A 13,483-nucleotide genomic window follows, 5' to 3' on the forward strand; every position below is an offset into this window, starting at 1 on the left:
CACGAGTTTACAACAAATAAATGTAAAGAGGCATAAAATGACTTAGGCCGCCGCTGGCATTATCTATTCTGACGATAACGCAAGTTAGGAATGTCGTACGGAGCTGATTTTAACACCATACGATGTATATTCCTAATAAGCAAGCGGAGGTATCATTGAACATGTCATGTTTTAGTCAAATAACACCGGTATGGTCTTCCAAATTATACATTTTGCTAAACCGTTTATCTGTCTATAAAGATTTTCAGGCAATTTGGCCTGCATTATAATAGAGAACAACATATGCTATACAATATACAGTGCACACAAAGTTAATCATCAGAGTCGCCATCAGAGTCATTGGCATCCTGATCCACGATAGCATCATCCTGCACCATGTTGGAGCATCCCTGCAGCTTACACACAACAGTGCACTTCAACCCATTCAGTATGCAGGAGCAATCTGACGGTCGACACGTCCTTCTGCATGTGCATGAGATGAGATTCAAGACGACATCTGGAGCTGGTAGACCCGCCATCCATCGGATTGTGAGCGAACCGCCATCATCGAGTTCCCAACCATGTCCTGCTGATGGTGTTGGGACGTCTGGTAGGTTTTCAAGGCTGCGTCGCCAGATAGCCGCCTGATAGTTGGCCCTAAGCGTATGCTGCATCAAGGAGTCTTCACAAGGCGGCAATTGTCCAGATTCGATCTGGCCCTTCTTTGCACAGAACATGTGATAACGGAGCGAATTAACACCGACGATCTTCGTGTTCTTGGCGTACAGCTGACACGTGAAGGCCTGAATGCTATTGAAGACGTCTGTTGGTACATTCCACGAAGATCCCAGATCTGTGAATGCTTGAAGATACAGCTCATTCGCTTGCACAAGCTTCAAAGCCTTTATCTTTCCTTGGCTAGCCAGAGCACTCACAGTGTCACACCCGCTCCATGCATGAAGCCCTGGCAATGCACTGCAAACTCCAGACCCCAATACCGCAGCCAACTTTCCAACGTCGATCATTCTGACTCGAACCTTTGTTCCTCGTCTGATGAAGAGCTGACTATCGATGGTTCTGCTGAGATGAAGACTGATGATCAGAACGTCGGTGTCATCTGCCACTAAGATGATCGTCTTGTAGTGGGTAGCGGCGTGCTTTGCGTGGAGAAACATACGCGTGTCTGCTTCCTCGTGGCTACATTCGAGTGCTTGCACCAACTTCCACCTATCGCGGGTCAGTACCAGACATTTTTCACCACAGGTGACATACAGTGTTCTGTTGCCTAGCTTTTCGCGATTTGTTTCATGTTTCCACGACTCCGCCAGAAACACAACCAGTTTCTCCTTTGTCTGGCTGCAAGCAAGGAGACGCCGCCAGTTCATGATTTTGTGTGCGGGTCTGATCTCGCTGAAACTGATGCCTTCATTTGAACCGCGGTTCACACGCTCAGCTGCTTTGATGGATTCTTCTGTGTATGTGTCAAAGACAACATCGATGCGCTCACTGCCTTGACCAGCGTGAAGCGCTGCAGCAAGGATGCGGTCAGATAGTTCTTCGAACGTGTCGTTCTCGCCATGCATCTTTTGTATGAGAGCCATCGCATCAATTATTGTTGCACTTCGCTTGTCAACGTTCTCGGCTGGTTCCACAAGACCTTCCATGTGTGTGAGAGCCTTCCATGTTGCTAATTTGTCTATGCATAGCGCTGTCTCGATTTCTTCCAGAACTGTGTACGAACATCCGTGCCCGAGTCGATTCAATATTCTGATGACCTCTGTATTACCGGTGAGCGTTTTCATGACCCACGGAAGTAGGACATGCTTCGATGTTCTGATGGTACCCCGGTGTACAGCATTGATGATATCTTGAGCCATCGACCATACCAGTGTGTCGGCACGCGCAGAGCTACCCCCACTCCCGCAAATCAAAGTATGCAGAAATACACGAAGAGAATCTGGTATCTTCACGTAATCTGAAGTGAGTTCTGCTGGCTGAGGCGGCCAACGTTCATTGTAATGAGCATCTTTGATCTGGTGTCGCAGTGAAGTAGCTGCACGCACAATGTTACTTTCACCGTCCGTTCGTTCAAATGCTTTCACTTCTGCTTTCAGGTTTACGCACTCTGCAGCAATCTCTCGCTTTGTCAGATTATCGGGCATCAAGTATACACGGTGTTTCACATTGAAGAAGATGAGCGATTCTCCAAACTCTCTTTGTAATGTGCGCTGCAGATTCTTCTTGATGGAGTCACGAACATCAACTGAAAATGTATCTGAAGACAGGATATCTGTTGCAACATCAACTATTGGAACAATCCTCGGGTTCAAGAACAAGTCAGTGCGAATGAAATTGAATATACATCGTATCATTTCTTTTTTCTCGATATTATCTTCAATGTCAGTTTCTACTTGAGGTTTTTGGGGCCGTGTGTAGTTTCTATAGCAGGAGAAGTGGTAGTGAGCCTCAGCTGCAACCATATCTCGTGTAGTCAATGCCAAAACTCTCTCATCATTGCGAGCTGTCGCAGCATCTCTTATTGTCTTATCTGCTCGAAGTTCAACAGCCAAGACAACTGTTTCACGGGTACGACTGCCTTTTATGAATTTTGAAGCACGCTGGCAAAAAATGCATTCATCATCGTAGACCGTTGAAGTTGATCCTGTCTCTTCCCGTGATGATCGCCGTCGCACCGCATCGCCAGTATCAACTGAAGAACTTCTAGCTGCATTGGTCAAAGTAGCTAGGTGGTTTTTGTGAGTGAAGTCTGATCTACAAGCCCTATGGTATAATATTGGAATATTAGGAAGTTCAACTGCGCCTTCTTGGACTAGCTTTAGAATTGGATAAAAGTTTCTAACTGCGGCTGCGTCACACAATGTCTTCCAAGAACTGGAACTGTTGCCCGCTGCCTTGCTTAGTTCAGAGAGTGGCGACTTCTTGCTGCACAGGATGCGCGTTCCGGACTCAGGTTCAATCTTCGCCCGTTTCGCCTCGACACCGGCCATCTCAGCTGAAAGAACAAAAAGACTGACGTTAGATTACTCCAATATCCGAAAAGCTCGCCAGCTTACATAGACATACTCATCCAAGTCAGTGAACATGTTAGATGGCGCCACAATACAACTCTATAATAGAGTTGTATGTGGCGCCATCTAACATGTTCACTTTTAGTTCTTAAGCCACCCACCCCCCCCCCCCCCCCCCCCCTCAGAAATTAATCAGGTCACCGCAACAAATCTCAGACTGAGATATAGAATATAGAATATAGATATAGAATAGACTGACGTCACTTTCGGCACTGGGTTCTGTGGGTTGATTATCGGCGGGAAATTCCAACTGACATAGTTTCGGTTTGTGGAAAGTGCATGCCTTTTCATATATTTTTTGTGTACACTCGTGGTGGATGATATGTTTTAGTTTTTGAGTTATTTTTATAGACAGATAAACGGTGTAGCACAATGCATAATTTGGAAAATCATACCAGTGTTGTTTCACTAAAAAAAGTACAAGTCTAATAATAAAATATTGAAAAATATATGATTTTTTTTCGATAATTGATTTTTATAATAATTAATCTAAAACAAAATGCTTCATATTATTTTTTATTTAGACGGTACACATCGGACGTATATTTAGTCGTCAACCGCACATCGATAGCTAGTATAGAAGTCCAGATACACGTGCAACAATGTACCCCACCAAATGGGCATTTTCGAGCTGGGTGGTTTCAAAGATGGCGTCCATCCGGGCACTAAGCTACCGTTCTCAGATGTCCATCACACCTTTTCTGACACTTGAGACATTGGTCTAATGGAAAATCAGAATGAGAATTACTCCCCCCGCCGGAGCATTCACTTCAAAATATGGCCGGTTGGCTCAAGGACTACATGGGGTGTACTTACTTTTTAACGTGACTGTGTGTGTATATATATATATGTGTGTATAAATATTGTTACGGCCCGCGGATAAGATGTTGTGTTTGCCGAGCGGATGGCCCCGTGGTCGTACAGTTACCCCGACTAACCTGATTCCCGAACGTTGGCCGGATCACGCCACAGATATTCAATAGGGAAAAGACTAAGGTGACACGGATGTGAAGAAGAAGCAGACAAAAAGGTTGGAAATACGAATATAATTTATTTCTATTTACACCCAAAAATAACCAAGGAGAAGGAAAGATAATAAAATAATATACAGAAGATTTTAGAGACACAGTGAAAATCGCTGGCTTATCTAAACAGTCTTAATTAACCCAAGGACAGAACAAATGAAGACGACTCACACGGGGAATGATGATAGGAATGGCGGAGGTGGATGGCTTGGAGGGGGGAGGCCGGTTCACGGATATCGTGGCACGATCGGCGCGTTTGGCAGCCGCCGTTCCTTTCTGGTCCTGCTCAAAACGTCCGTCCAGGCCACAAGCTGCTGTGGCTGCAGTTTCGGTGGCTCAAGCTGCTGTTGATGCAGTTTCGGTGGCTCAAGCTGCTCTCTTCAGGGATCCCTTACTCAACTTTCTTCTCGGTGATCTCTTCGCCGCAACTCTTGTCATTGACCTCCTTACGCAACTCCTGACCACTCTTGCGCACGCGCTTTTATAACGCCTCCGGCGATCAAGCCGCCGGCCTTCAGGACACGCCCATCGGTGTGCTCACCTCGGCCCTGGTTGGTCGCGCGACCCTCTGGCTCCGCCCTTGATGACGACGGGCGGGCACGCCTTTCTTCCCCAACCTTGCCTCGTGGCCAATGGTGGTTGAAGAAAACCGCCCAAAATGCAGTTGGCCATTGAAATGAAATGAAAGGGGATCTACTCTTATTTCACTTGGTGCAATGGAGTATTTAAATTAATGGGAGACACAGCCTTACCCTAACACACATAATAAGGATATAAGCTACTGAACAAGGGTATTATAGTGTCCTTCAATGTATGCTTTATGGAATTAACTACCGGAACGCCCTTTGACCTTTATACAACAGACTTGAGGCAGGAAGGCGATATTTTACAACAATTTACGATACAATAAAAACACAATAAAAAAAAACACAATCCTCATTTCCGCAACACTGCACCCTCCTCCTCTTAGGCACGTCCCGGGCCTATAACTTTAATTTAGTGTGACACGTAGGTGTAGTTCCCTCTACTTTTAACCTGACCCTGAGTGCGACAGTCTTAAAACATAAATAAATATGTCCCGCTGCTCCATTGCACCCTACCTAACAGACTCACGCCCACAGCTAACCGAATTGTGGAATGGTCTTCAAACTATACATTGACGGTGGGGAGAATTATTTACAATTGACGCTACTTTTATTTACAAAACGCAACCCAGGACCTGTGATTGTTCTTTCTGGGGGGGAGACAGTCTGCTCTGCATCGACGCACCATGAAAGCACCCAGAAACGCACCAACACACCCTCAAGCACCAATCGGTGCACAGTCATCATTGTTCATCAAAATAAAACCAACAACCCCTAACCCTGCAGGTGGTCTCTTGCTCTTCGGCTCCCTCTGCTGGCTATTACTGTCTTCCTGGTGTTGTCATCTTCCTTTGCTGGCGGCCTATTTGCAATAAAAAATGCACCCAATGTGTCCATGTCTATTTATTTTATTTATGGCCCACAGGGCCGACTAGTATGGTTCACCTGTGGGGCATCGGTGCCCTGTGGCCAAGGTCCGCCAGCAAGATTCGGGCCTTCATGGCCGGTTCCAGCAGAGGGGCCATGCCCCAACCCATGGGGTCCATCAGTGGTGCTCAGCCACAGACATGTGGTCCATAATGTGGTGCATCGATGCAGACAGCTGGTTCTGGGAGTTCCGGGCGCACAATGGCGGACTCACGCACGCTCCCCTCGGCGCCCAGTGGCGCACAGGTCCTCATGTGGGAGACAAAAGGGGGGACAGACAGATGAGCGAGGGGTAAGGTCACAAAGGGTACACATCAAACAAGGCAATGCAAGGTGAAGTGCGTACGGAGAGCGAAGTGAGAAAAGCTCGTCCCTACCGTACGTCACCCCCCCCCTGTCACCTACTCTACCCTTGCCCTTACCCCATATTTACAAAAATCTACACATTTACAAATCCGTCGCTACCGTCACATCTTCCCCATATTTCCCCCTATACCAAATTCGTCTCCACAATCCCTCTATCCAAAATTTGCCATCACCCAATTCATCATCAATCCTCATAAGGAGGGAGAGATGGAACATCAAGCACAATGTCACACCCACGTCATGATGCGTCTCACATTCCAAACATTTGCATCAATTAAAATAAAAACATGGCATGGTGCGGAGTTACGTCACCTCAGGTGAGTGGATGTAGATGGTGCGAGGAGATTTTCATCCTAACTACTTTCTAAATGACTTTAATACACTTTACACTACCCGGGGTCTTTCCCTGCCAAGCCATTGGCCAACTTACTTGATGGGTTTGAAGAACCAAATTCCCATTGACCAAACTGTGGTGCTTCTCAATTTGGGGTCTCACTCCCCCGATTCAACTCCCTGTGCCTTTGCACAATTTCCAGGCTGGGTCGTGTTGCTCTCCCAGCAGGGCTACCCACCTGCACACCTCCACCACTGCAGTTGCCACCCAAGCTTACCTAGCTCCTCACCCTAACCGATCTAACTGGGGAAGGCCCCTCCTGGCTCTGTCACCCCTCAGTGCCCTCTGGCACTGGGCTACCCGGGTCCGTCCTCCGGATCCTCGGGCCCCATCCACAACAACTCTACCGGCTCCCAGAGCCCACCTGCGGCCTCACCTGGCTGACATCCTCACAGTGGTGGAGTGCCCAAACCAACTACACACACTAACAGGCTACACGCCCAGCCATTTCCACAACACTAATGCACCCATCCAAATACCATTCTTTCACCCGCACCACAGATGCCAATATCCAACCACAATTTACCTATACCCTCTACCTAACACTTACACGACCCTCCCCGGGTATTCGTGATGGGGGTCCATCCTTCCCCCATTCACACCTTCGCACCATCCACTCCACTCCACAGTTTCCACCATACTCACTCCACGACCATCCATTCCAATACTCCATATATTCCACACTCCATGTATTCCACACTCCATGTATTCCACACTCCATGTATTTCACACAACCATTCTCCATACACCTGTTGTTGCACACCTGTGCAATCACACCTGGTGCCACCTGCACCCTCCTTCCTTCCTGGACCATTTGGTCAGCACAACGCACAATCACCTTCTCTCACTCATACACTGCTCCATACACCTGCTCAGTTGCACACCTGTGCAATCAATCACACCTTTTCCTCACACACTTTTCACAATACACTTCTATACACCTCCAACACTCACACAGCATCATCTAATCTACCTGTTGCCCTGCTAACTTAGCGCTCCCCGTCTTCCCTTTAAACTAAGCACATACCACGTCATTATCATCCACTCTAATCTACCTGCGTCCCCACTACAGGTATCATTGTCACTACCTAACCTTAACGTTACCTAATGTCAATCTCTAGGTCCCTACACATTATCCAAACCCTCCCGGGCTAGTTTTCACTGCCATAAACCCCATAAGTCTAGTGCTCCTTTGCCCCCGCTGTGAGGGATGGTGGATTGGCCATCCCACCACATCGGGCATCTCCCACTACCAATTTGGCTCGTCCAAATCCAACAAATCAAAAATTTGCCAATCATCTGCCAATCCTCACTCTACCAATCATCACTGCCAATCCTCTGCCAATCATTACTCTGCCAATCCTTTGCCAATCATCAAATTTTGCTTTGCAATTTCGGGTCCAAACCACTATCCTCGTCATCAGTCTTCTCACTAGTGCGTCTCGGTGTGCCAATTCACTTCTAAAGCTCGGCTTCGCAAAGCCGAGCAATGAATGCGGGTTGTTTGGTGCCGGCAGCTGGATACGTCCGGCACTCGGTGCAGGGAAGGACGCTTACCCGGGCCGAGATCCCACGCACCATCTCGGCACAAAGCCGTCCAATGGCCCGATCTCGACCTGCCGGAACGCCTCAACAAAAAGGGGTCGCCATGACGACCCTTCCTATTGGGCTGCCCGCCCCGCCTAGTGGAGCACGGACGCGGCCGTTCAAAGCGCGGCCCAGCGTGGATCGCGTACGGCGGTTCTTTCGAAACCGCCGTGGTTCGGATCCCCGCTGGTCCTCGCGGCACGCAAAGCTGCTCGGCGCGCACCGAGGGCCCGATTCGGCTATAAGTCGCTCTAACCGCTAACCCGGTTACCGTCGATGCTTCACCTGCATGCTCACATGCATACGCTACCCCTTTCACCCTCACCGAGCTCGGTGCTCCAACGCCGCCCGTACACCCCGCGTACTTCGTTATTGTACGCGTTCTTTCGCTCACAGACTTGGTCACACACCTGACCACCGCACACCTTTGCACACACTCGTCGTTCGCACACCTCACCAACACACCTCTTCGTGCCCCCTTCTCGGTCACCTCCTTGGTGACAACCACAGGTGTGCTCTCACTTGCACACCCAACCATGTGCCTCACTACTAACTCAAGTGTGCATTCCCACACACGCTCTACCATTCCAGGTGTGCATCCTCCCATTCCAGGTGTACATCCTCTCTCACCTGCCACAACCAACTCACGCTCCGTGTCACTCTTACTACTCTCACCTCCACACTCGGTCGCGTACTCACCCTTACTCTCGACAGCGTACTCTGCACTCATGCACCCGTCCGTTACACACCTTTCTCGTGCATCCTCTTGCGCACACTCTCCCGTTACACCCTCCGTAACACTCACCACAGGTGTGCATCCTCCCTTACTCTTGACAGCGCACTCTTTCCCCATGCACCCGTCCGTTACACACCTTTCTCGTGCATCCTCTTGCACACACTCTCCCGTTACTTCCTCCGTAACACTCACCACAGGTGTACATTCTCCCTTACTTTTGACAGCGCACTCTTTCCTCATGCACCCGTCCGTTACACACCTTTCTCCCGCATCCTCTTGCGCACACTTTCCCATTACTTCCTCCGTAACACTCACCACAGGTGTACACTCTCTCGTTACATCCTCTGTAACACTCACCACACCGCGCTTCCATGTGCCCCCTCGCACACGCGCTACGACCAACTCGCTCTCGACAGCACACTCACTCCTCGGCGCGCACTTTTTCCTCACACACCCCAGAGTCGGACATTCTCGCACACGTCCTCTTTCGCACACCGTACCTGTCGCACACTTCACCAGCGGCCTCTCACGAACACCCGGATCCAAATCAACCCCCAAGCCGACTGAAGCTCCCCTCACATCATATGCATTTCCGAATATATCGCCACTCACCTTGGCACCTCGTCTCCGCACCTCCTTCGCCACCTGCAAACTCTTTATTTGGTTAGCGAGCACATCATCACGATTTGAGCACCGACCTTGCACATATTCCATCACCTCCTCCTGTATTTCTCTCTTAGTTTCTGTCCGTCTCTTTTTAATTTCACTCACCCCTTCTTCCACCTCCTTTAACTTTTGCTTCACCTCTTTTATTTCCCGGTGCGTCTCCTCTATTTCGTCCTCTAAGGCTACCTTGACCGTTTCTATGTGCGTCCTCACCTCCCGGTCCTTCGTCTCCATTACTTCTGTCACCTCGTCCAACCTCGTTGACAGTCCCTCACGTACCATCTGACATTGCCTCTTCGTCGCTATCAAGTCGTCCTTGGTCTCTTTGCGTCGCTTTTAACCCTCCCAGTACCGCAGTGTTCTTTTCTACTTGATCCACTAGTTCTTTTTGTCCCACCGTCAGCTGTTCCACCTCCTCCGTCAGGTCCTCTATGCCCCCTTGTAACTTAGCCGTATTATTCCTCACCTCTTTCTCCATACGCTTTTCACCTCGCTTTACCTCCTCGCGTACCCCCGAGACCTCCTCACTTACACCTCGTCGTATCTCCTCCTTCATCTCCTCCCTCTCTTTTGTAGATGCCACCCTCATCTGTCCCATTTCATCCCTCTGAGCATCCAATTTGGTTTCTACCCCGATTTTCACCTCCTCTATCTGCTCTCCCATTTGTTTAATTTCTCGGGCGGATTGCTCCCCTATTTCCCGCAATTTGCTTTCCATTCTATCTTCTAGCCCCCTTAACCCATTTTCACCCCCTCTATCTGATTCTCCTGGGCAGCCATTCTATTTTCCACCCCCGTTAACCCATGTTTCATCCCTTCTATCCCATTGTCTAATCCCTCAAATTTCTTGTCTAACCCCTCAACGGTACCCCTCATTGCCCCCATTTGGCCTTCTAATCGCTCACAATCAGCCCTCGCTTCGTCCCTCATTTCTCCCATTTTGGCTTCTAGCCTCTCCCCCATTCTGTTTTCCCTTTTTTCCATTTCCCTGCCTCTTTTTTCGTTGTCGCACTTCGACTCTACCATGTATTCGCTGAACCGTTCCATGAACTGCTGCATGTCAAACGGCTGCATGTTAAAGCCTGCTGATACAGCGGGCTCGGCTACCGCGCGCTCGTGCGAGGCACCTTTTTGCGCGCCTGAAACCTCGTGCGCGAGGACGCCATTTTGCGCACCTGAAACCTCCTCAACCACATTGCCAATGTTCTCCTCCTCTCTTTCATCCACATACATTTCCCCGAGGTCCTGGGTCGATTCTGCCCCGTCTATCTCTCCCACCGGCATCCCGTTGCCTTGACCAGCCATGGCGCGATTTCAAAATTCGGGTTTTGTAAAACAAACCAAATTTCAGTAGCTCGTAATTTTGAGCACGTTAAGCGCGCTTCGGGTCCATTCCCGCTCCCGACACCAATTGTTACGGCCCGCGGATAAGATGTTGTGTTTGCCGAGCGGATGGCCCCGCGGTCGTACAATTACCCCGACTAACCCGATTCCCGAATGTTGGCCGGATCGCGCCACAGCTATTCAATAGGGAAAAGACTAAGGCGACACGGATGTGAAGAAGAAGCAGACAAAAAGGTTGGAAATACGAATATAATTTATTTCTATTTACACCCAAAAATAACCAAGGAGAAGGAAAGATAATAAAATAATATACAGAAGATATCAGAGACACAGTGAAAATCGCTAGCTTATCTAAGCAGTCTTAATTAACCCAAGGACAGAACAAACGAAGACGACTCACACGGGGAATGATGATAGGAATGGCGGAGGTGGATGGCTTGGAGGGGGGAGGCCGGCCCACGGATATCGCGGCACGATCGGCGCATTTGGCAGCCGCCGTTCCTTTCCGGTCCTGCTCAAAACGTCCGTCCAGGCCACAAGCTGCTGTGGCTGCAGTTTCGGTGGCTCAAGCTGCTGTTGATGCAGTTTCGGTGGCTCAAGCTGCTCTCTTCAGGGATCCCTTACTCAACTTTCTTCTCGGTGATCTCTTCGCCGCAACTCTTGTCATTGACCTCCTTATGCAACTCCTGACCACTCTTGCGCGCGCGCTTTTATAACGCCTCCGGCGATCAAGCCGCCGGCCTTCAGGACACGCCCATCCGTGTGCTCACCTCGGCCCTGGTTGGTCGCGCGACCCTCTGGCTCCGCCCTTGATGACGACGGGCGGGCACGCCTTTCTTCCCCAACCTTGCCTCGTGGCCAATGGTGGTTGAAGAAAACCGCCCAAAATGCAGTTGGCCATTGAAATGAAATGAAAGGGGATCTACTCTTATTTCACTTGGTGCAATGGAGTATTTAAATTAATGGGAGACACAGCCTTACCCTAACACACATAATAAGGATATAAGCTACTGAACAAGGGTATTATAGTGTCCTTCAATGTATGCTTTATGGAATTAACTACCGGAACGCCCTTTGACCTTTATACAACAGACTGGAGGCAGGAAGGCGATATTTTACAACAATTTACTATACAATAAAAACACAATAAAAAAAAACACAATCCTCATTTCCGCAACAATATATATATATATATATATATATATATATATATATATATATATATATATATATATATATATATATATATATATATCGCATACCTCGGCCAGGCAGAACAGTTTATATTTTGTATCCCACGAATAGGCCAGATCTGAAATCGGACCTGAAGCAAAATCTAATCACCTTGTTCTTGTCAACTTACCAACTCATCCACCTAGTTTTGTCATAACCCATCCACAACTTTTTGAAATAGTGTATATATATATATGTATATATGTATGTATATATTATGTATATGTATATGTATATATTTATGTATATATATATGTATATGTATATATATGTATATGTATATGTATATGTATATGTATATATATATATATATATATATATAGTTTTTAGCCTCATCTCTCAATGGTGAAGAACCACTTAAAACATTAAAAAGTTCTCGTATCCGGATTCAGATCTTCCCCAAAATCGAATTGATTCGTCATTGTCACAAACCCAACCTCTCCACCAAGTTTCGGTCGAATCAGTCGCCAACCTTTTTAGATATTGTGATATTCATCGTTTTTTTCCCTATCTCTCAATAGTGAAGAATCACAAAAATTCTCAGATCCAGATCTTCAGCAAAAGCTAATCATTTCGTCCTTGTCACAAACCCTCTCAACAATGGATGGAGGTCCTCAATGCCAAACAGGAAATTAGAGCTGTCTCTGTTGTGGAAAACCATTCAGGTCCGCACAACTTTAGTCCAACGGTTTGGTTTAATTGCATTTAGATCATCAGATCATTCCTGTAAGTAGAAATACACAATAAGCATACGATGCGACATCTCATAAAGCCATTCATATCAGTCAATGCAAGCAAGCTAGATATTCTATAAAGGCGTACCATTAACGAGGCTACCGATGTAACATGTCACAAGGGAGAAGTCTCGGAGCACTGACACAGCAACGGGTCTTATAGTCACGCCCCTAGTGGGGACAACAATGACAGCGAGCAGCGAGCATCCCCACCCGGGTTCAGTACGGATACGATTTCACTACATTCACCCCCCGTCAGAATTATACGGCCGCGTGGCTAAAAGCGAGTGAGCGTCAGCATGGGCGCGGAGTATCAGTCGGCCCAACCGTAGCGGGCCGGGCGGCGAATTTCTCTGCCAGCACGCGTTCGAAATTCCCCGGGTACGGCGTCTCGTAACCCTGTATCCCCGGTGTCAGAGGCGTCAACAGGGTCGGGTGAAGAAGGGGGTAACGCCAAGTCGTCGGACCCGGGCAGTCTCGACGGGGGGAGGGTCGGTGGACTATCGGCGATGGGAGCGTCGGGAGAGGTCATAGTCTCATAGATGGGTTCGACCGGTTCGTCCGATTCCCTACTAAGGTCGTCGACCCCGCAAGGGGCAAGATGACGAACGGAGACAGTAGTCTCACGACCATCAGACGTCATCACACGAGCATGCTCAGGATTAGCCTGGAGAATCTGCACTTTGTCCACAAGGGGGTCGTACTTGCTCGCGCGAACTGCCCGTTTAAGGTAGGCCGGCCCGGGCCCAGCGAGCCAACTGGGCAAAGACCGTATACACCCCGAGCTCCTGGGGTGGTGGAAAAGACGCTCGTGGGGAG

At 48.5% G+C, this 13,483-nt stretch overlaps 1 protein-coding gene across 1 annotated transcript in view; it reads right to left on the minus strand.

The window, feature by feature from the left end:
* LOC144892160 (uncharacterized) overlaps window positions 1-13,483 on the minus strand; it is a 442,282-nt gene that overhangs the window by 20,593 nt on the left and 408,206 nt on the right. Inside the window, exon 3 of the mRNA XM_078777411.1 lies at window positions 1,766-2,992. Within this exon, the coding sequence (XP_078633537.1) occupies window positions 1,766-2,987 (1,222 nt within the window). The 5' untranslated portion in view covers window positions 2,988-2,992. The remainder of the gene's footprint in view (window positions 1-1,765; window positions 2,993-13,483) is intronic.

Source organism: Myxine glutinosa, chromosome 5, assembly GCF_964187855.1.
Source record: "Myxine glutinosa chromosome 5, kmMyxGlut1.1, whole genome shotgun sequence".
In the NCBI taxonomy this organism is placed as follows: Eukaryota; Metazoa; Chordata; class Myxini; order Myxiniformes; family Myxinidae; genus Myxine; species Myxine glutinosa.